At 41.6% G+C, this 23,683-nt stretch overlaps 2 protein-coding genes across 2 annotated transcripts; one reads left to right on the top strand and one right to left on the bottom strand.

Moving 5' to 3' along the window:
- Positions 1 to 21,425: 21,425 nt before the first annotated feature.
- On the bottom strand, positions 21,426 to 21,779 carry LOC138810205 (uncharacterized). Its single transcript, XM_069997371.1, has one exon. It carries the CDS (start codon positions 21,777 to 21,779, stop codon positions 21,426 to 21,428), a length of 354 nt encoding a protein of 117 aa, XP_069853472.1.
- Klf14 (KLF transcription factor 14) lies at positions 21,778 to 22,752 on the top strand. The gene has a single exon (XM_069997317.1). The coding sequence runs from the start codon at positions 21,778 to 21,780 to the stop codon at positions 22,750 to 22,752; it is 975 nt and encodes a 324-aa protein (XP_069853418.1).
- The last annotated feature ends 931 nt before the right edge of the window (positions 22,753 to 23,683 follow it).

Below are 23,683 nucleotides of genomic sequence, written 5' to 3'. Positions count from 1 at the left end.
TTTCTGTGACTACCAGGACAGCATGCCTGTGGAAGTGACAGGCGCCGCATGTGGGGAGGGATTGGTGTCTGAGCAAATGGGAAAAGAGGGACCCAGAAGCCCCAGGCAGGGCGGACAGAGACAGACCTGTGGCCCAGCAGATGAAGCTTTTCCTTTTTTTTCCCTTCAAATCAACATGACTGTGTGTAGTAGTCCACTGTTAAGTTCTTGCAGAGCTCAAGCCTGCAGTGTGAGCCTTTCCTTCCTACCAGGGAAGACAAGCTACCCTGGAGCTAGCGCGCTGGAAGACAGGATGCCGATGAGAATGGACAGAGGGAGCGGTTCCCACCAGCTGCCGCTCCCCGGGTCACGACGGCAGCTCCCCACGCCAGCTGCTGCAAGGCAGGACGCTGGGCCCCTCTGTTTCCCTCAGGAGATGGGTGGGTCCCCAGCGCAGGAAGAGGGGTGTCTGCTGCTTCTGCTGCCCGCCAGCATCCTCTGTGACAGTTGAGAGTGGGGAGAGACCAGATCCTCACTCTGATCAGGGGCTCTGGAAGGAAGGGGAGAGCCCAGTGGAGACAGGGACCAGAGCTGAAGGAGGTGCTGAGAGTCCCAGGGGCCTTGCTGGATTCCCATAAGATGTCCCTCAGGATGATGGAAGGGGTGGTAACTCTCCCCATATTTCTTTTTTTCGTCTCTTTTTTCTTTTTTGGCAGTACTAGGGTTTGGACTCAGTACTAGGCAGGTGCTCTATCACTTGGAGTCCTGGCTCCTTTGTCTTAGTTGCTTTTCAAATAGTCTCATGCTTTTGCTTTGGGGAAGCCTCAGACCATGATGCTCCTATCTGTGCCTCCAGTGAATGTGGGTACCATACTCAGCTCTGAATAATTTCTATTAAAAAATTCCATATTGCCAGACACCAGTGGCTCATGCATATAATCCTACCTACCCAGAAGGCTGAGACCTGAGGATCATGGTTCAAAGCCAGGCTAGGCAGGGAAGTCCATAAGACTTAGCCACCAAGAAAACCAGAAGAGGTACTGTGGCTCAATGTGGTGGAGTGCTAGCCTTGAGTGAAAAAGCTCAGGGATAGTGCCCAGGTCCTGAGTTCAAGCCCCACAACTGGAAGAAAAAAGTCTAGATTATTATTATTAACCTTAAATAGGGGCCCTGTTGAATCTGTAAAATGAAAGATGAGACCAGTACTCTAAGGTCATTGCCATAGCAGTCAATCACCTGCATTTAAATGTCACCATGGGGTCTATATTTCGAGTTATTTCTTCCATTGAAAGTTTTTCTCATTTTCTCCTAATTTGTCCCTTCTCAGCACCAGGACAACCTAATCCCAAGAGAGATGGAAAAGAGCAATCCATCCAGTGAGAGCACCAAGGTCAATACAAGTTGTCTCCTGGCCATTGTTGTCTGGTTCTCCTGTTGGGTCCTGTTAGCCCCTGTGACCTACAACACTATCCCACAGTCACCGAAATGATTCCTGGTCCATCTGGGCCTTCCTAATACCCAGGGGCCCCAGATAGGATATTACACAACATTAATAATGGAACCAAACACTGAAATTGCATAAATCACAGGGGAAGGGTGGCAGTTGTGATGGTGGACACTAGTTTTGGAGAAAGGAATGACAGTCACCTCGAGGCACGCCTCTTAAAGGAACCAAGAAATACAGGCTGGTGGGAAGCTGGCTATTGAAGGAGAGAGAAGAATTAGTCAAAGCTGGTTTAAAGGCAGAGCTGCCCAGTTCCTAGGCTGAGCAGCCAGTGTTATATTCTCATGAATGATTGACTACTCTGTGTGTGGATTATGTCTGTCTGTCGGTCAGTCAGTCAGTAGAAGCAGCTTTGGCAGTGTGATCCTTTGGGATATTTGTTCTCTTTCAAGACAAAATGTTGAAACAAAATTAAGATCGCACAGTAATTGGCAGTCTGTAATACGTGCTTTTGCTTCATAATTTATAATAGCTTTCCAGGTCCTTAGATATTTTTCACATTAGCAATTTATTTGCCTGTGTTGAGTCTTCTTGTAAATAAATAGTTATGCTAATATAACTAACCACAATATAACTGATCTTCCATGTAGGGGGCATTTGTATTCTTGATCATATTGCCTTCACCGTACATCCTACCATTTATCAATGTGAAAATAATTATAGTGGTTCTGTTTGATATTCTGGCCCTGAATTCTACTTTGTGTGAGTTTAATACAATTCTGGCACACATGGATGGGCTTTCCTTGGTTGTGTTTTGCCCATCTCATTACTTCCCAACTTCTCGATCAACTGCATCTGTGAGCAGCATATTGCTTCATTTCATTTCTTCACTTAACCTGGGAGTCTTTTTGTCTTTTGGGAGATATTTTTGAGCCATTCACATCATGACAAAAATCATACATGATCCTTGTTCTGTTTATTTTATGGTTACTATTTTAATGCTTCTTTCTTACTATAGTAACATTCATGATTGAAAATTATTTACTATTTTGTTTTTGACTTCAGCTTAAAGTACATATATATATATTGAAATATAACTCCTTATTTAATTAATTTAAAACCATTTTTAAAAAGTAACAGGTAAATACAGGTAACAGGTAAATACATTTTCATTGCAAAAGTTCAAATGAAGGGCCAAGCGTGGTGGTGCACACTTGTAATTCCAGCATTTGGGAGGCAGAAGTGGTAAGATCATGAGTTCAAGATCATCCTAGGTACATACATGGTGAGATTCTGTCTGTCTCAAACAACACATGGATAAGATAAGTAGGCATAGTGAAGGAGTAAGGTTTCTTTCATGACCCTCAATCTTTTTTTTTGTTGTTGTTGGAGGTGGTAGTGGTGGTCATGGGGCTTGAACTTGGGCCTAGGTGCTGTCCTTGAGCTCTTCAGCTCAAGGTAAGCACCCTACCACTTGAGCCACAATGCCACTTCCAGTTTTCTGGTGGTTAATTCGAAGAGTCTCACAGACTTTCCTACCTGGGCTGGCTTTGAACTGTGATCTTCAGGTCTCTGCCTCCTGAGTAGCTAGGATTACAGGCCTGAGCCACCAGTGCCCAGCCAATGATCCTGGATCTTTCACTCTCCACCCACACCAAGAACCAACCACTAGCTGAACTTCTGTGTGTATTTATCCAGACTTTTTCTATGTATATGTGTTATACAGATTTCTGGATTTTTTAAAACATAAAAAGCAGCAATACATGTTTTCCTGCCATATGCTTCTTCCATTTAAGAATAGATTTCCTTATAATGAGCAGTTTTAGCTCAACACCAGCCCATACAATGTCCATATTGTCACCGTAGCCCAGGGTAAGGAATTACCTCATATATGTATGCTAATTGATATTAAATTGGTCCTTATTATTCACTACAACAGTGTTCCAATAGATAACTATTTTCACATACATCTTTGTAAACCTGAGTTATTTCTGTCTTATCAATGTCCTGAAGTGAATTTATTAAATCCAGAAAAATGCACATTTAAGGTGTGGACAGCTACTCCCAAATTTTGCTCAGAAGTTGCATTTATTTATACACTCTAAAAAAACTCCATGGACAAATGTCACGTACTTACTAAGACTGGGTTTTAACAGTCTTTTAAAAATTTGCCTCTCTAATAGCTGAAAACAATACTGTGTTAATGCTCCAAGGCGCAGCTTTTTGACCGAGGATGAAATTCTAAGTCCTTTCATATTAATTGACCCTTTGTCTTCTGTGAACTACTGCTGCCTACTCTCTATTTTGTGTTCTTGGCTTAGTGGTCTATTATTTATCTTTTTTCATATTAATTTCTGTGTACTGTATATCATGGATGTTAATCCCTATAATATTTGTTGAAAATATATATTCATGAATCTGTGGCCTCATTTTTGAAGTTCATCATGGCTTATATCCTGCAAACACTCTGTGTTTTATAGGAATCGAGTCTGTGAGTCTTATCATCTTGCATTGTTTCTTCGAGTCATATCTTCCTACTGTACCGGTCACTGAGAGAAACTAATATATTTTTCCTAGTAATAATAATCATCTACAGTTTTCATAGTGATTTTAAAGTTCCTATTATAAAATTTCCATGCTGTAAAAATTCTCCTTTTGTGTTATAGCACTCTGTGAGTCTGAACAAGTTTATATGGTCACATAACACCACCACCAAGATCCCATGCTGCCCCTCCTCCCACACCCAGCCTGTCCAGCCACTGGCTGCTTTTAAGCGATGTCTCATCTATGCGAATCCTATAAACAATGTAGCCTTTGAGCTGCCTTTTTTTTTTTAAATAGTTTTAAGTGTTGAGTCCACACATGACATGACTGTGTGTCACCCGCGGTGCCTTTACCTACTCATTAGTGCGATCTTCATCATATGAAAGTACCACAGGTTGCTGATCCACTCACCAGCGGATGGACATTTGGGGCATTTCTGACTTTCATATGGCTATTATGAATAACCATATAAATTTTCAGACAAAATTTCAATTTATTAAAATCATAATTATCAATAAAGTCTACTTTTTTTCTGTTATAGCTTAATGCTTTTGGTATTTAAGAAATGTTTGCCTAACTCAAGACTACAATGTTGTTTTCTTGTTTTCCTGGAAGTTTCATAGCTTTGGATTTTACATTTAGGTCTGTGATCCATTTTGACCAAGAATTTGTGGAGCTACAATTGAGATTTAAGTTTTGTTGTTCTTGGCTGACTAGATGGCTCCTTTTTTTTGTTGTTTTTGTGTTTTTGCTTTTAAGATAAAATTTTGCTGTAAGCCGGGCACCAGTGGCTCACACCTGCAATCCTAGCTACTCAGGAGGCTGAGATCTGAGGATCGAGGTTCCAAGCCAGCCCAGGCAGGAAACTCCGTGAGACTCTTATCTCCAATAAGCCACTTGAAAACTGGAAGTGGCGCTGTGGCTCAAGCGGTAGAGCGCTATCCTTGAGCTGAAGAGCGCAGGGACAGTGCCCAGGCCCAGAGTTCAAGCCCCATGACTGACAAAAAAAAAATTGCTGGAGAGCCCAGGGTAGCCAAATTCATGGTCCTCTCACTTAGCCTTTTAGGTGCTAGGACTAGAGGCATGCCACCATACCCAGCTGAGACACAATATTGAAAAGATTATTCTTTTGTTGTTGTTGTTGAACTGTTTTTATGCCTTTGTCAAAAAGCAGCTGGCCATGGCTGGGTGTGGTGGTGCATGTATTTAGTACCAGCCAGTTTAAATTGTAGCAAGGCTCTCCTCGGAATAAGCCAGTTGTTGTGGTCCACACTCCTTTGTCCCAGCTGTGCCAGAAATACAGATAGGAGAAATGTCATCAACATCAACAATCTGAAAAATAACCAAAGCAAAAAGGCTTGGGCTGTAGATGAAGTGGTAGCAAGCACAAAGCCATGAGCTCAAATGTCTGGTCCACCAAAAATAAATAAGTAAATAAATAATAAAGGAAGATGATAGGAAATGTACTCATTACCTTACTCATGTAACTGTAACCCCTCTGTACACTATTTTTACAATAAAATGTATTTTAAAAATAATAATAAAGGAAGAAACAAAGAACAACTGGCTAATTGAACTGTTTCTGGAATCTGTCTTCTGGCTCCATTAATTTATGTATCATCTGTTTGCCAGTACTATGCTATCCTGATAACTTGAACTCAAGTGAGTCCTCCAACTTTGTTCTCTTTTATAATTGGTTTGTCTTAGTTCCTTTGTTTTCCATATCGACTTTAGATATGTACCTGCAGAAGTCACGATCTCCTGGGGCTGTGACCAGGGCTGCACTGAATCGATGTGTCCTTTTGGGGACAACTGAGTCTCCCAACTCAGCAGAGACTGCTGCTTATTTAGGTATATACTGGCTTTCATCAGTTTTTGCATTTTGATGTACACAGATAAACATTAAACATGAGTTAACTATTTCTTCTTTTATTGGTATGGATTTGGTGCTGTATGATACTAGTTTTTAATTTTGATTTTCATTTGGTCATTGTCAATATATAGAATTATTACTGCTTTTTGTATATTGACCTTGTATCCTGAAACCTTATCAAAGTTATTTCCTAGATCTAGTAAAACAATGTTTTTAGTATTTTTTTTTCCACTAGGGTTTTTCTAATAGACAATCATGTCAGAGAATAGAACCTGTTTTAATTCTTCCTTTCCAATGGGTACATTTTAATTCTTCCTTTCAAAGGGTACATACTCTTGCCTGATTTTTCCAGGTTAATACCTTCAAGAAGAATCTGAATGTGCCAGGCACTGATGTCCTACTTACTCAGAAGGCTGATATCTGAAGATTATGGTCCAAAGCCAGCCCCGGCAAGAAAGTCTGTGAGACTCTTATCTCCAGTTAACCACCAGAAAACCGGAAGTGGTGCTGTGGCTTAAAGTGGTAGTATTAGCTCTGAGTGAAAGAGTTCAGTGCCCCATGACTGACCCTCCCCGCCCCCCCCCCCAAAAAAAATCTGAATGAAAGTAGCAGAGTGAATACCTCTGGTCTATTTCCAGTCTTGGGGGAAAATCATTCCAGTTCCATCATTAAGTACAACATAAGCTACTTCATAGACACCATTTATCAAACTAAGGACATTCCTTTCTGTTCCTAGTTTATAAAGAGGTTTTAATCATGAAAAAATAATTTGAATTTTGCCAACTACTTATCTACTGAGATGATCATTCTGTGCTTGACATTTTTATGAGTGAAGGGGGGGGTGGAAGATTGATTGGAATACATTATACAAGTGCTTAGAAATATTACAATGAACTCTCTCATACAGCTAATGTATGCTAATTTTTAAAATTGCTAAGAACAAAAAAGTCACTTTTATGCCTAGATATTTAATCCACCTAAAATTTATTTTTCATATTGCTTATGAAAGTGATTGGACTTTATTTAGTCCAGATGATTAACTAACAGCTGAAGACTCTTTAATCACTATCTGTCCTTTTCCCACTCAGCTGGTAAGTCACCTTTTTCATATACAGGGCTCTCACGTACGTGTGACTTTGTTCTGGACCATCTCTTTTGTTTTATCAATAAGTTGGACTGTTTCTGTGCCAAGACTATGCTACCTCAATTGCTAAAGTTTTATATCTGCAAGAAAAGTATTATTCTTTCCTTGTTGCTCTTCTGGATGAACTTGAATCAGCTGATCAAATGCCATATGGAAACCTGTCACTAGATTGAATGGAATAGCATTAAACTTGCACACATTTTTGTAATTATCATTATTTTGTAGTCCTAAGTTTTTCTGTTAAGAAACAATTATATTTCTCCATTCATTACAATCTTTGTGAATTTTGGTTCAGCTGTATACTTTTTTCATAAAAATTTTTATATAGTTAACCTATTTCTAACTCTAAAATTTTCTATATATATATATACATATATATGTATATATATATATATATATATATATATATATATATATATATATATATTCCTCAGGTACCTGGAAATACCACTTGGAAAAAGCAAGAATTCTGCATTCTTTTCAGCATCTATGTGTCTTATTTTTGCCTTTTTGAAAATTACTGTAATGAATAAGACCTTTAGGTTAATGCAAATGGTTCTGGCAGTTTTCCCTGAATGGTTCTTAATTTTAATAGAAAACTCCAAGGACGTACTATATGCTGTAGATATTTTGTAGAGATCCTTTTTGAAATATAAGATGCTTTCTTCTGTGACATTTATTAACACTTTTTAAAACCAGGAGTGTATATTGGATTTTATCCATTACTTTTGGAGACAACTATTGAAATAATATTTTTTCTCTTCTTCAAATATAATGAACTCTATCAATGTGTGTGTGTGTGTGTGTGTGTATGTGTGTGTGTGTGTGTGTGTGTGTGTGTGTGTGTGTGTGTGTGTGTGTGTTATCTGCCCAAGTGGGAAAAACCCAAACATTTGGGCATGCTGCTATATTTTTTTGTTTAGATTTCTATTTCATTTTTTAAAATTTATTGTAAAGATGATGAAGGCAGGGTTACATTTCTTTTTAAACACTGTTACCCCCTCCCTCATTTTCTCCTGCTCCTCTCCTCACCTCAACCCCTTCCCCCTCCAAGTTGTAAAGTTCATTTCCAATATAGTATCTAGTGAGTATCTCTTTTGCATTAGTTCATCCTTTGTCCTGCTGTTTCTGTGATTCCCTTTCCTTTCCATGGATCAGATAAGCTTATATACAAGATAAAGGGAACAGAAAACTAAAACAGAAAGAAAAAAATATAAATAACTGCATACATGACATAATAAGAACCTCTTGTTTTCAATTCTTGGAGTTCATTTTGATACACTTCATTATGTACTTAGTGAATGGACTATTGCTATATTATTTTCAATAAATTGCTAAATTTAGAATTTTTTGGATGTATGTGCATAAGTGTAAAAATCCTTTGTTTTTAGCCTAATCTGTATCTGGTTTCAGAGCCAGGGTAATAGCTGCAGAAGTATGAAGATGAATGAAAAATGTCCCATCTGTTTTGTGAGCTACATCCATTTAACATGGGAAATACATGTTGCTTAGTTTGGATAACTATCCATCACCAGAATACTTGGTTCTGGGTTGCCTTTCTTCTTTTTAAGTGCCAGTCTGTGTTAATTTTCTCCTTAATGAACCATCATTGGTGATTTGAGTTTTCATAGACCAAACATTTCATCTTAATTTTAATTGTATTTATTTAAACTTGTACATAGTAATCATTCAATTTTTTCCACATTGCTTGTTCCTTACATGATTCATAAGCTTCATTTTTGTCTTAATTTGACTTCCAAGCATTCAGCTATTTTTATTGGTCTTGTTAAACAGTAAATTTTGTGTAACTTTTTTGGGTGTTTGGGTAATTTCTATCATTACCCCCTTCTTCCTTTTATTTCTGTTTGTTTTTCTAGCTCTTGAGTCAAATGCTCAGTGTATTTTCACAATTTCTATTTCCTGCAGGCACTTAAGGCTGTGAATCTTTCCATTTGTACCATTCTGGCAGCACTCACAGATCTTGATATGTTGTGTGCTTATTTGTTCATTTTGAAATAGTTTGTAATTTCAAATTTAATTTCTCTGTAATCCACATTAATTAGAAGTGTACTTGCTCATTTCCAAGAGGATAGTGTTTTTTGTCCTTGTTGTTTTCCACTATGTATTTGTTGTTAAATAGTAATTTTATGCATCTGGTAATGATTGTAAGTTGGATAATTTCTGCTTCATAGAATCTATTGAAATTTTCTTGTAAATAATCTGTGCAAGTTCAAACAAGACTAGGTGCCCGTTATTTCTTGAATATGCTTCCTAATAATGTACTAGATTCTACCAAATCTTTAGTTTTATTTACTTGAAAAGTTAAAAAAATAGCATCATTTTATATTGTTGACATGTGTATAATGTACCTGGTTTTTATTAGAACTTTAACTACTTGGGTCATTTTGTTTTAGGTGCTTTAGATGGATATAGCATGTTTTTAGGATTTGGGGTCCCTGCTCCCTTTTTCACTTCCATTTGAGACACTCTGTCTTTTCAAAGCATGGGTAAATCCTCTAATGCTGATTACTAACCTTTCAGACTAACACTTGCATTCGCTTTCCTGTTACATTTTTATGATTTTTGGTTATGATTTCTTTGTTATTATTTCTTCTTTCCTCCTTCTCTCCTTTTGTTGCCTTGATGGTTGGTTTCCTTATTTCAGTTTTTCATAACATTTTAATAGTTGGGAAAGTTATGTATTTTAGTCCAATTTCTCTCAGGGTTACCCTTTAATTTTAAAGCTTGTATTTATCTGATTAGATCAGCATCTTCACTTATTCACAAAAACTAGTTTCTCTCCAAACAAATCAAGAGCTTTTTCATGTCCCTACTTTCCTCCCTTGCTCTCTGCCACCTCCCAAATAAGGCTATCAGCAAGGATATCAGTCCAGACTGAGAGACTTATTTCTTGATCTTTCCATCCCTCCTCCTCTCTCTCCTGCTGCCCTCTTCCATCAGTAATTTTTTGTTTCACTGTGTTTTGTCGCCACATTTTCTGCCCCTTGTGCCTTCCCTCTTGGATTCGCTTGTTGCTTTTTCCGGAATACACTTTTAGTTATTATTCCAGGGAGGGTCTTGAGTGGTCTATATTCTGCCCCTGCACATTTCTGAATGTGTTTTTATTTTGTTCTCCCACTTGAACGGCTGATTCACCTGGCTAGAGAAGTGGAAGTTTAAATACTTCCATCAGAACCCTGAAAGCTTTGCTCCATTGTCTCCCCGAATCCATGTGGCTGCTGAGAAGTGCTTTCCCTCCTAATGGCCAACATCCTGTTGCTCACCTCAGCACTGGAGAGCAGACTAAGAGGGGACCTGGGGAACGGTCTAGGGCTGTCTCCCCAAACCCTGCCACTCCTTAATCACTCACTCATTTAGCAGATATTTGTTCTAGCTGCTCTTTGGGATTAAAAAAATAAAATAAAATATTTCCTGCATACAGTAAAGTCTAGAGAATAATACAGCAATCAACCAAGTACTTGCCCCTATATTGACAAATCCTACCACTTGGCCTCATTTGTGTCACACCAAAAAAAAAAAAAGAAAAAGAAAAACAAAACGACTAAAGAATCAGCTAAAGGGGCTGGGAAGGTGGCTCAGTGGTAGAGCGCTTGCCTTGCAAGTATGAGGTTCTGGGTTCGATTCCTCAGCACCACATAAGAAAAAAGCTGGAAGTGGCGCTGTGGCTCAAGTGGTAGAGCGCTAGCCTTGAGCTGAAGAGCTGAGGGACAGCCCCCAGGCCCAGAGTTCAGGCCCCAATGGGCAGAAAAAAAAAACCCGGTTAAAACACCATTCCCTTTCTTGCCACACTAGAGATAACTACTGCTGTCCATTTATTGCTTGTCAATATAATAATAGACTGTTAAGACATGGAGATAGGGCATTATAAATACATGTTGATGGATAATGTAACTAGCATATAGTACTCACATAGACCTATATGTGATCTATTCACACTGCACACATTAACCAATTAAGTTCTTGCTATAATCCAATAAAATACCCTTTGTATTCCCTTTTTATGAAAAAGGGAAAATAATTTAATCACAGAAACAGAGCTGGTAAGTAACAGAACCAGGACCCAATATTCTGGCTGCAGAGTTTGTATCATTAGCAAAATGCTGAGAATGTAATAATTATCATGTATTCACAAAATTAAGTTTTTAATCAATGTGATCACCTTCTAAAATCTTGGGAGTTTTTTTCCTACTTTACTGATCACAGAGTTTTATCTACAGTCTAGCTAGTTTTGGTTCATCATTGATTTTTAATACTATATAGTATGGTTTTTGTATCTTCATAAATATTTAGGTTGTTTTAAAAAAAAAAACTGCTGCAAATGCTGTGCTGAACATTATTTGTAGACATCTCCAAGAGCCAACAACAAGGGTCTCTCTAAGGCACAGAAGCATGAAATGTCTAAGTAATAGGATATGTACATCGTCATGTTGACAGGTCATTGTTAAATTGATGCACCAACTGAATTCCCTCCATGGGAAAGAAGGTCCTCTGTCTCGTCTGCATCTGCTTGTTAAATGCCTTAGTCACGACACATTTCTGGAACTATTACATCTTCCTGAGCTACTAATCTATAGACTCTTACTTAAGCCACTTTCTTTTCTGTCTTAATTTAGGCACTCATTGGGCCTGTGCGCCCAGTCTCATTTAAAACTGTTTATTGAGTATTTACTATGTTCTTTACGCTTATGGTAATTTTGAAAGCCCATCACATAATAGGCACTGAAAAGTATATGAAATGACTCAAATAAAGGCTCATGCTGTTTCTGAAACACACATCATTACGAAGCACAGGCACTGTGCTGTGCAGTCAAGGGGTGGAACTTCCTCCCTGCAGCTCACTGTCACTACACTTGACCAAGATCCCAAGACTGCATATGATTCACTTAGACCTGTAAATTCCCCTGAGCCTGAATCTATCATAAAAGGGCTTCAGCTGAACTTAAAAGAGACCTGGGGCAAAGATCACAGTTGTTTACCAAATGACATTTAATGATTCAATTTTATAAAAATCAATTTTTTTTCCATTTTGATACTTTAGCAAGAACTGTTTGAATAATACTTAGACAATATTTCATGAGCATCATACTAGTTTGATTAAACAAATAATGATATATAGCATTTTGAGAAAGTGCCATAGGTAATCTAGTAAGAAAATTCCTATCCTCCAGAAACATACATATAAAAATATGTAGCTTAGGAAGTGGTAGAGTGCTAGCCTTGAGCAAAGAAGCCTGAGGACAAGTGAGTTCAAGCCTTAGGACCAGCACCAAGATCCCTGTGTTTATGTAACTTTAGAAACAGTCCTGATACCCGGCTCAGCCAGGGATGCAGCTGGGCAGCTGGATCTCAGGCTACAGAAACATTAACCCCATAGATCCAGGAGCATGTCAGCATCTCTTCTAACTTATCTAAAAGGCACTGCACATTCTCCATGGCAAAGCTTTCAAATTTCATCTCCTACGGCTTGCTTCTTCTGAAATCTTCCACATCTCAGAATGGTTACTGAGCACTTTCTCTTATACCCTACATCCAGTGTATCAGCAGATGTCCCACACTTTTTCTGCAAATGGCACTGTGAACCTCACCACCTTTGCTGCTAGTACTGTGGTCAAAATCACCCTCATCGCTAGCTGGGATTTCTGCAGTGGCTTGCCAATGGGGCTTCTGCCTCTGATCTTTCCTGGCTTTCATCTATCGTTTACACAGCAAGCAGGGTGAATTCTAAAAATAATTTAGATGCATTACTGATCGACATCCTCCTCAACATATCCCACCTTCTTTTTACATTGGTTTGCAAGATATCACACAACCTATCTGTCGCCAGACCCAGATTCCAGAGTTTTTGTTTTGTTTTGTTTTTACTTTTCTTCCTGCTCTCTTTGCTCCCTTGTGCTCAAGCAGAATAATGGTTCTCCGAAGATAATCTACACCCTAAACTTCTAGAACCCAGGAAGATGTCATACAATGTGGCAAGCAGAGTTACAACAGTAGATGGAGTACAAGCTACTAACGAGTTGATCTTGGAAATGGGAAGGCCATCCTGGATTATTCAAATGTGCCCAATTCAATCATGGGAGTCCGTGTGTGTGTGTGTGTGTGTGTGTGTGTGTGTGTGTGTGTGTGTGTGTGTGTGTGTGTGTGTGTGTGTGTGTGTGTGTGTGTGTGTGTGAGAGAGAGAGAGAGAGAGAGAGAGAGAGAGAGAGAGAGAGAGAGTTCTGGGGCTTGAACTCAGGGCCTAGGCACTGTCTCTGAGCTTTTTTTTTTCTTTTGCTCAAGGCTAGCCCTCTACCACTTGAGTCTCAACACCACTGCGGTTTTCTGATGGTTATTGGAGATTAGAGTCTCACGGACTTTCCTGCCCAGGCTGGCTTTGAACCTCAATCCTCAGATCTTAGCCTACTGAGTAGCTAGGATTACAGGCGTGAGCCACCAGTGCCCAGCTTTTTTTTCTTGTTTTATGTCACTAAATTTGTGGCAACCTGACAATAGCCATAGAAAATGAATACAAACCTCTAAACTGCCTGGCACTCAAGCATGCTCCTACCTCAAGAATTCTGCAATTATATCCCTGTCTCAGATTTTTCCAAGCTTCCCTCCCTCCAGTTCAGCCCACTGGAACAGCCTTGGCTGACCAGCCCTGTGACAATTCACTGCCTCACTGACTGCTTCATCCAGTGTCCTCCACAACAGTTATCCTGATCTGAAATATGTATTTGCTTGTTACTCATCTTCTCACTAAATCATGAGCTCCACAAGAGCAGAGACTGTTTTATTCAGTGTTCTGTCTCTAATGCCTCAGTCAATGCCAGATAGAGAAGACGCACCCAATAAATATTTGTTAAATCAATGAATGGCTTCATGATAGAAAGGACATGGTTTAGATTAGAGGTGTCAGGCTTCTCAGAAGGAAGAATGAGTGAACAATGTGTAAGAGCTACTCAGTCATAGTGTGAAGGAAAGCAGTGGAGACTAGGGACATGGTACATGCAAAAGTTTTAAGGCTTTAGCACTCAAGGAACTCATATTTTCAAAGATCAGTGGATGCTGAATAGCGTGAGCAAGTAGAAGATCCAGTGCAGAGGTAAACAGGAGCTACATCACACTGCCTACCTTTGGGTTTGTCAACTTTGAATGGAAATTCATGAAGACTTTTTTGCCACCCAGTAGCTGCACACAGGAAACTGGAAGGGAGCCAGAAGGAGACAGAGGATTAAGAGTACTCAGCGGGGGCGGGGAAGGTGGCTCAGTGGTAGAGCTCTTGCCTTGCATGTATCAGGCCCTGGGTTAGATTCCTCAGCACCACATAAGCAAAAAGAAAAAAGCCGGAAGTGGCACTATGGCTCAAGTGGTAGAGCCCTAGCCTTGAGCTGAAGAGCTGAGGGACAGCGCCCAGGCCCAGAGTTCAGGCCCCATGACTGGACCCCCCCACACAAAAAAAAGAGTACTCAGCGTCACTGTAGTTTGACCCAAAATGATAGAGGTTTAGAAAAGTGGATGGTCAAGATACACTCCAAGTTAGAATTAGCCAAACTTGAAGAAATGTGAATGGATGGAGAGGAGGTATCAAGAATGGCCCCATTTCCTGGATGGAAGGACAGGAGAGTAGGAGGTACTATGTACGGAGGCAGGGAGAAGTGCAGAGAGAAGATTTGAAGGGCAATGAACAAGAACATGAGAAATGCTCCAAATCAACCAAAGAAACTGCATGATCTGAGAGAAGATGGCTTAAGACAGAGCTCTGCAGAGCTGCAGAATTTAGAGTTTAGGTAAAAGAGGGGAAAAATGAGTAATTAAGACTGAAACTGTTCAGGAACAGTTAGGAAGATGAAGAAAGCCCAGAAGAATGCGGTATCACAGGAGCCAAAAGAAGAAAATGTTTCAGGATTGCTCAACCGCTCTGAGAGTTCTAGTTCTGTGAAGGTTGGGTTTAGCAACAAGGAGGTCAATGGTGATATTTTTTTCCTCTTTTTTAAGGACAGATAGTTCTTATAGTAAAATGCATATAACAGCTTACCATTTTAACAATTTTAAGGGTATATAATTCAGTTATTTAAATACAATCACATCATTATGCATCAGGGTCGATAATAAGAATTTCTATGGAATAATAAAGGTTACAGACTGGACTAGGAATGTGGCAGCATGCACGAAGCCCTGGGTTCAATTCCCTAGTACCACATAAGCAGAAAAAGCCACAAGCAGTGCTGTGGCTCAAGTTTTAGAGTGCTAGCCTTGAGCAAAAGAATCTCTGGGACAGTGCCCAGGCCCTGAGTTCAAGCCTCAGGACGGGCAAAAAAAAAAAAGACTAGACTGATTTTTTATCATATGTAAAGATAAGGAGGTGGTGACAAAGAATATAGTCAGCCTTTTAGAAATCTGGCTCTGAAGGACAGTATAGCTAAGCAATAGCTTATTTATTGTTGCTTCAAATTATTCTGTAGAGGAGGGAGTGATGTTGGAGAGACAGGAGAAATATGGACCCTCTCCCCCCCCCCAAAAGCACAAGGTGATAGAGCTAGAACAGGAATGGACTGGCTTTCACCAAGAGGTAAGGAAGAGACCCAAATGCAAAGAAGCTTGCAGTATTTACCCTAATGTGGAATGCCTTTTTGAGATTGGTAATCCTGAGTGAACAGAGATAATAACTTGACAGTTCATTTATTTCTATTCATTTACACACACACACACACACACACACACACACACACACACACACACACACACACACACACACACACACACACGACTAGGTACCTGCTCTGTGTGACCAAAGGGATGAACAGGTCAGCCACTCAATGCCTTTGGGAACATCTCTGACATTGTTCTTGGGAGCTTCTGAATGGCTTTAGAAGAGAGACTATTCTGGCAGTTACTTCAAGGCCATACTACACACCACACTGGGCAATCACCCTTATTCTACTTCCCATTTCAAATAATCCCAATTATAATTCCAGAGCCAAATCCCAAGAGGTTACACAATGAATACTGGTTACAGAATAGTTCCAGTGATATAATACCAGGGAACTCGGGAAAATGCCCTCCTGAAATTTTAATGTTTAAGGAATCACAGTGGAACTATGAAGCATTTGGAACAGATGCCAATGAAGGCATGCCCTGTGAACTACCCATAAAGCATGAGAAATTTCTCTCCAAGTGAAATTGATAGCCCTAACTTTATGTTTAAATATAACGAAGATCAGGAATTAATATGTTATTAAATTTGGAAAGCTTTTTGTGTGCATGGGGTGGGGAGAGTAACACTAAAGTGAAAGTGTCAGAGGTTAATATTAATAAATACAGAAATTAACAAAAACTGTAGACAAATATAAGCTTGTCTAAAAAATAAGCAAACCGAGGGAGGGGATGGTAGGGGGAAAACAAATGGGGGGTAACAATGTTCAAGAGGAAATGTACTCATTACCTCACTCATGTAACTGTAACCCTCTGTATAGTATCTTTACAATTAAAAAAAAATAAGCAAACCTTTGTTAAGAGAAAAAAATGTAGAGAATTTACAAACATATCAGGAATGAAAAAACTAGTGGTGATTAAGTACTGTCCTATATCTTAAGTATAAGAGGATTTGAACCATCTACCAAACACTGGAAGGTTTAATATCATCTCTCTTAGTGTTTGTGAGTGTGAGTGTGTGTGTGCGCGTATGCGCACCTGCGCATGCGTACCCTAGTCCTAGGGCTTTGACTCACAGCCTAGAGCTTTTTGCTTAGGGTTAGCTTTTTACTTGAGCCACAGTTCAACTTCTGGCTTTCTGATGATTGATTTAAGAGTCTTGTGGACTTCCCTGCCTGGGCTGGCTTAGAATGGTGATCCTAAGATCTCGGCCTCCTGAGTAGCTAGGACAACAGGCATGAGCCAAGGGTTTCCAGCTTATATCTCATGTTTTGAGAAACATTAACTAATAAAAAATAAGGAAGAACTAGAAAATCCAAATATATCAACAAGCATTAAATAAGTCATGCTGAATTTTCAAACTATGGTGCCTTCATAAGTGACTTACCAAACATTCAAGGAAATAGTACCTACCTTATTCAAACTGTCACAGAAAATAGACAAAGACATTCCTTTTTTTTTTTTTTTTTTTTTTTTTTCAGTCATGGGGCTTGAACTCTGGGCTTGGCGCTGTACCTGTGCTCTTCAGCTTAAAGCGAGTGCTCTACCACTTGAGCCACAGCGCCACTTTCAGTTTTCTGGTGGTTTATTGGAGATAGGAGTCTCATGGACTTTATTGCTCGGGCTAGCTTTGAACCGTGATCCTCAGATCTCAGCCTCCTGAGTAGCTAGGATTACAGGCATGAGCCATCAGTACTCAGCGACAAAGACATTTCTAAATGTGTTTTATGCAGGTACTATAACCCTGATACCAAACATGGACAAGGACAGTGTTAGAAGGGAAATTATGAACACCAACAATTATGAACAAGATACTAATACATTACATGTCACAGTGTACTAAAATGACAGATAATGGCAGAGCAGGGTTTAGCTTTGAAATTCTGCCAATGGCTCCCAGAAAAATCTACCAATGTCACCTATTGTGCCAACATATTAAAGACAAAACCTATAACTATCTCAATAGTTCATCAATTTCAGAAAAAAATTGATACTTCATTATTTATTTCCTAGTTTTAAAATATTTCTACTTAAAACACAACAGGGATAAAAGGAAACTATTCTACCCTGACAAAGGGTTTCTACCAAAAAACTTAAAACAAAACAGTGATGACACATTAGAAATAGTGACAAATAGTGATGACATATTAGAAACATTCTTAGTGAGACAGAAATAAGAATACCATGTTTGTTCTTGACCTTCCTATTATCTGTTATAATGGAGATCCTGCCAATCCAAGAAAGAGGAAAGACTATCAGGAATATTGCTTATAGATAATATGATTGTACACAAGAAAAACAAAAAAATCTTCAAATATATTAATAAGAATGTCCAGCATGTGTTTTTAAAAGAAAATTATTCCCAAATGTATAACAATATTTTAAGCAGGAGTAATAACCAACTGAAAGTTTTAATAGGAAATTATCCCATTTGTAATAGGAACAAAAGCTAGAAGGAACCAGGGAGAAAATTAACAGAAGTACAAGCACTTTATGAACAAATTGCAAAATGCTGTTAATGGATATTTAAAAATCAGGATAACATTAATATATTGATTTAACCAACTTATAAAGATACCACCACTCCCCATATTTAACCCATAAAATATAATTCATAAAACATTAAAACAGCTTTTCATTGCAACTTGACAAACCAATATTAAAGTCAATCTAGAAGTCCCCAAATAACTGATAAAATGTTTAAAATGAAGGAGGCATATCCTTGTACTCATCAAGGTTCATGATAAAGCCATCATAATTAAGAGTCATTCAGAATTGGTGACCATGGAAAAGGACAAACTAGACTCTATCCAGTATTATAGGGAAATGTGTTTACATTCATTGTGGCACTGCACATTAATGGGACAAGCACTGCTCAGTAGGTCAGCTCTTGGCAGGCTTTTTATGCTGGGGGAAAGGAGTCACATTAAATCCTATTTTACACCATTCAAAAAGACATATTCCACAGAGATCAACCTCACATGCACAAAGCAAAACTTTCAATCATTTAGGAAAAAGATATAAGAAGCTATCTTCATGCATCAAGTGTGCAGAAGTTTCTTCAGTAATACACAAATGACACAAGCTATTAAAAAAGAGAGAGCAACAAACATGCATTTTTAAATTTCTAAAATGCAAAAGACATCAAAAGTAAAAAGACAAGCTATAAATTAGAGCAACATGTGTTTATATACATGTACACAGATCCAGGGGATTAAAAAAAAGAAAACATCCACAGCCTGTTGGAAAAATGAATGAAGACTGCAAAAATACATATCACAGAAGCAGGAACTTCAGCAACCAATAAATATATAAACAAATGCTCAACCTCACTGGCAGTGATGAAAATCCAAGTAACACAAGATGCTGGGTTCTTTAACAAATCAAATTGGCAGAACTAAGAAAACCTGAATCTAAGAAGCATTTAATGATATGGGAAGGCAACAAAAATTCTCATGCACTGCTGCTGGTGTGCAAATTGGAGAGCCCTTTGACAGTGTCTAGTAAAACTGCAAATTGTGCTGCCTAGCAATCTCCATCTAGGTAGATGCATAGAGAAATTCTCACCTATGTGCAAGGGACACATGGAAAGCAATGCCAAAATATTGGCAGCAGCTTAAATATTCATCAATAGGGGCATGAATAAACACTCCAGATTCATATGCATGGGTCTGTGATATAACAATTCAAATTAATGCACTGGATATATATTTACCAATATAAAGAGAAAAAAAACATACCAGAAAGGGGGTGGGGGAAGACAAGTCACAGAATGGTATGTATAATCTTCTGCCATGTGTGTACATTTTAAAAATCATACAAAATAATATTCTGTATGAGTTCATATGCAATACAAGTGTGAAACCTAAATTGTAAAGTTACACTCCAAGTTTTTGACAGGGGAGTGTGGGAGTGTTGTTAGGGGTGAGCCAAAGGGGATTTCAGTTTTAGCAGACTTTTTGGTTGGTTTAAAAAATAGATTTGAAGCAAATATGATAAGACAGTAATATTTACTAAGTCTATGAGACAGGTAAATGGGTGCTTATAATATTCTCAGCATTCTATAGTGTCTTTACATTTATGACATTAAAAGAAAATCAGCTGGTATAGAATTCTGTCAAAGACAGAATTTTAATGTGTAGGATGTTAGAACATCTGAAATTCTGGGGCCAGCAACTTTGGTAAAAATGACCAGTTTTAGAATGGACTCTCCTTAAAAATAATAAAGCTGCCAATGTTATTTGAAAATTGCTGGAATGGATAAAGTAGATTCTATTGGTATTGGCATAAAAATCACATGGAGGGAGAGAAAGCAAGCTGCAAAATGACAGTTGCATACTGCTGCAACATTTATAGAAATTAAAGTACATTAACATGGATTTATACACTGGGTCTAATGACAAGTAGATGAAAGAATGTACACCTTATAATACTCAATACTTGGAGAAATTAAGGAGGGAGAAAGGGGGGTAAGACTAGAGAGGAAAATAAAGTGACTTTCAACCTTCTCTGTAATGTTTAAAATAATGAAAAATATGAAGCAAATATGACAAAACAGCACATCTGATGGTCCTAGCTACTACACATGTGAATATATGTCATTCTTGATGCCTATGTATGTATATATATTAATTTTCAAAAGGAAAAGAAGTACTGAAGTACTGAAGCATCACAAATAAAAGGCACACCATTCAATAATTCAAAAGTAAAGCCTCTATACATCCCAAACGGTGACAGCATTTTTAGAGTTGTCCTGTTTGTTTCCTATATGTTTTTAATTTTTTTAAATAAATAAGGGAGCAGCTGCAGCAATAAAGACATGTAAAAGAAGCCATTCACATACTTGGTTATGGGAAGAAAAAAAGAAAAAAAAAAAAGAAAAGTCTCCACAATCACAAACCTCCATCTGAGTATTCTATACCATTTGCTTCATTTTCTTATTTTTAATTTTTGTCAAAAGAGAACTAGAAGATGTTGCCTCATTGGAAACGTGACTTTCTATTATTAAAATTGTGGGAGTCTATTTTAATGTGTTTATCTCGCTGCTAGTCTGTAATTTTTATTTCAGCGTGGAAATGTGTGTGTATGCCTGTGACAGGTTAATGCAGTTTAAACATGCATTTTCCTTTCGTTGGTCGGATAGTGACATCGTTACTCACAGGATTTTAAGTTTCAATTTCAACCCTGAGAGGACTCTTTGCTTTTCCAAGGTTACAAATGTTTCTGATTCGAGACGCTATGAATTAGTGTCTCGGTCGCGCATCTGGGGGGGGCGGGGGGGCGGCCGGGCTCGCGGCGCGGCGCTAAAGGAGAAAACTTTTTTGCTTTTTGGATGCAGACTTGGGGGTATTTTCAGTTCGGCCCGAGAGCGGAGGGAGCGAGCGAAGGCAATTCCAGACCCCTTCGCTAACCATCGCGCCGCGGCGGCGGAAGACAAGCCAGGTATTCGCGGGGTTTGTTCCTTAAAAAAGAGAGAAAGAAAAAAAAAACACGAGAAAAGGAGAAGCAAAAGTTTCGGGGCCTCGGCCGGAGCCGGCGCTGGCGGCGGCCCAGCGGCGCGGGGGGGCGCGGCCGGCAGGCTGCCCACAAGTTCCGAGCGGGGAGTTCTCGCTCGATTCGCATTACCTGGCTCGCCGGCAGAGCGGAGAACGCGGGGACGAGATAATTTCTCAGGCTGTTAGCAATGACTTAGGGCCGGCGGGCCGCGCGTTCCGGGGGTGTCCGGCCGGCCTGGGGCGGGTCTCCGCCGCCCCCGCGGGCCCCCGAGGCCCCCGCGGGGCTCCGGTGCGTCAGGGGCGCGTCAGGCGGGGCGGGCTCCGCGCGGGCGGCGGCAGCGGCGGCGGCTGCGGCGGCAGCGGCGGCGGCGGCGGCAGCGGCAGCGGCGGCGGCTGCGGCGGCGGCGGCGGCGGCAGCGGCGGCGGCTGCGGCGGCAGCGGGCGGCCGGCAGCGGCCGGCGGGCGGCCGGCAGCGGGCGGGCGAGCGGGCGGCGGGCGGCCGGCAGCTGACGGCGGGCAGCGCGCTCCGCGCGCCCCAGCCTCCAGCTTCTCGCTCCCGGGCTGCGGGACGGACGCTCCCGGGAACTCTCTCGCCCGCGGCCGGCCGCGCTCGGACGGCGCTCGCCGGCGGCGGAGCGGTCCCAGCATGTCGGCAGCCGTGGCGTGCCTGGACTACTTCGCCGCCGAGTGCCTGGTGTCCATGTCCGCGGGCGCCGTGGTGCACCACCGCGCGCCGGACCCCGAGGGCGCGGGGACCGCCGCTGGCTCGGAGGTGGGTGGCAGCGAGTCCGCGCTGCCGGATCCCGGGCCGCCGGAGCCGGCGTCGGATCTCCCGCTTCTCCACGTCCCCGCCCCAAGCCCCGAAACGGGCGGCGCCGCGCCCCACCTGCTGGCTGCGAGCGTTTTGGCTGATTTGCGCGCCTGCGCCCGGGAGGGCTGCGGGGGGCCCTCGGGGGATGCTCTGTGTGCCTCGTCTGCCTCCTCCCACCCGACCCGGGGCTTCAGCCCCACTCGGGGCCCAGAGCCCGCCCCAGCCTTCGGCGACGACGCGGTCTTCGAGCTGGAGAGCTCCTTCGAAGCACCCGAGGTTCCAAGCGCACCTGCAGCCCGGGGGTCGCCCGCAGCCACTGGCGGGGATTCCAGAGGGCGCGGTGGGGCCCCAGGGGAGGGCCCCGCCCCCGTCAAGGCTCCGACGACCCGGAGGAGGCCGGTGACACCCGCAGCCAAGCGACATCAATGCCCCTTCCCGGGCTGCAACAAAGCCTATTACAAGTCGTCGCACCTCAAGTCCCACCAGCGCACCCACACGGGCGAGCGCCCATTCTCCTGCGACTGGCTCGACTGCGACAAGAAGTTTACGCGCTCCGACGAGCTTGCCCGCCACTACCGGACCCACACCGGCGAAAAGCGCTTCTCCTGCCCCCTCTGCCCCAAGCAGTTCTCCCGGAGCGATCATTTGACCAAGCACGCCCGCCGTCACCCATCCTATCACCCCGACATGATCGAGTACCGGGGGCGACGCCGCACCCCCCGTGTCGACCCGCCACCCACCGCTGAGGCCGAAAGCTCTGGTTCCGGCTCCGGCTCTGCCCAGGCGCGCAGCCTAACTTCCTGCTTGTAGGACAGTCGTTGCTGTCTGTCGTCCCCCTCAAGGACGACTTCCCCCGCGTGATTGTCCCTGCTTTCTCCCTGCACATCCCCTTTTACAGAGTATTTAGACTAAGGCACAGACTGCGGTCCTCCGCCCTGAGGGTGGGTCCAGGCCGGCAACGTCGGACTCTGGGGAGGGACTGGGAGCCAGAATGTAACGGGAATTCCTGCAACACAAGGATCATCCTACAAGGAGAGGTTGCTGGCCAGACAACCCCCTGGGAACTAACTGGTGAGAAAGGATGAACTCTGGTACTCTCCAGGGTACTGAAGACTTAAAGAGTTGTGTAACTGGAATTTTCACATGCCTGGGGAGCTCCCAGTCTCAAAGGACTCCAGAGTTGCACCCACCACCAGGGCGGACCATGGAGAGGGTATCAGGGGTGGCAGTCTTGGAAATGTCCAGGACTGGGATGGTGAGAGGCCTTTGGAAACAGAAATGCTTTCTATTTCTGTAAACAGCAATGTTTACTAATTTATTTTTTAGTATCTTTTAAACAAAGATGCCAGATGGATGGGAGGCTTATGTCCTCTGCTTCCCCAATTGCCCCAGCTTTCTCTGCTAGGAGATACTATGTGGCTGTATGGCTGAGAGATGTTTCTTGTGTCTGGGGAGTGGTGTGAGTCTGGTTGCAGGTCCCCATAGCAGGATTTGGTCCCCAGCACTTGCGTCGTAGCCTCCCTCTCCATTTGAGGTCCTCCTGGAGGATAGTAATCTCCTGGCTAACTCTCATGGTGAGATTGGTTTAACAATTTGGAAACAGCCATAAAGGCACCAGAAAGAAAAGGATGGTCCAGACTAGTTCCCCCTTTCACTCAGATGGCAAACTTAATCAACTTGTGGGTGGTGGAGCATGGGGTGGTAGTGGGGGTACAGGTAACATGGGCTTTGGGGGGCAGTT

This window comes from Dipodomys merriami, unplaced genomic scaffold, assembly GCF_024711535.1.
Source record: "Dipodomys merriami isolate MVZ:Mamm:240054 unplaced genomic scaffold, mDipMer1.0.p SCAF_5, whole genome shotgun sequence".
Classification (NCBI taxonomy): domain Eukaryota; kingdom Metazoa; phylum Chordata; class Mammalia; order Rodentia; family Heteromyidae; genus Dipodomys; species Dipodomys merriami.
This window is presented reverse-complemented; position numbering and strand designations above follow the sequence as displayed.

Coding starts and splice junctions, on each gene's coding strand:
- Klf14 (XM_069997317.1), top strand. CDS start 21,778: ATGTCGGCAGCCGTGGCGTGCCTGGACTACTTCGCCGCCGAGTGCCTG.
- LOC138810205 (XM_069997371.1), bottom strand. CDS start 21,779: ATGCTGGGACCGCTCCGCCGCCGGCGAGCGCCGTCCGAGCGCGGCCGG.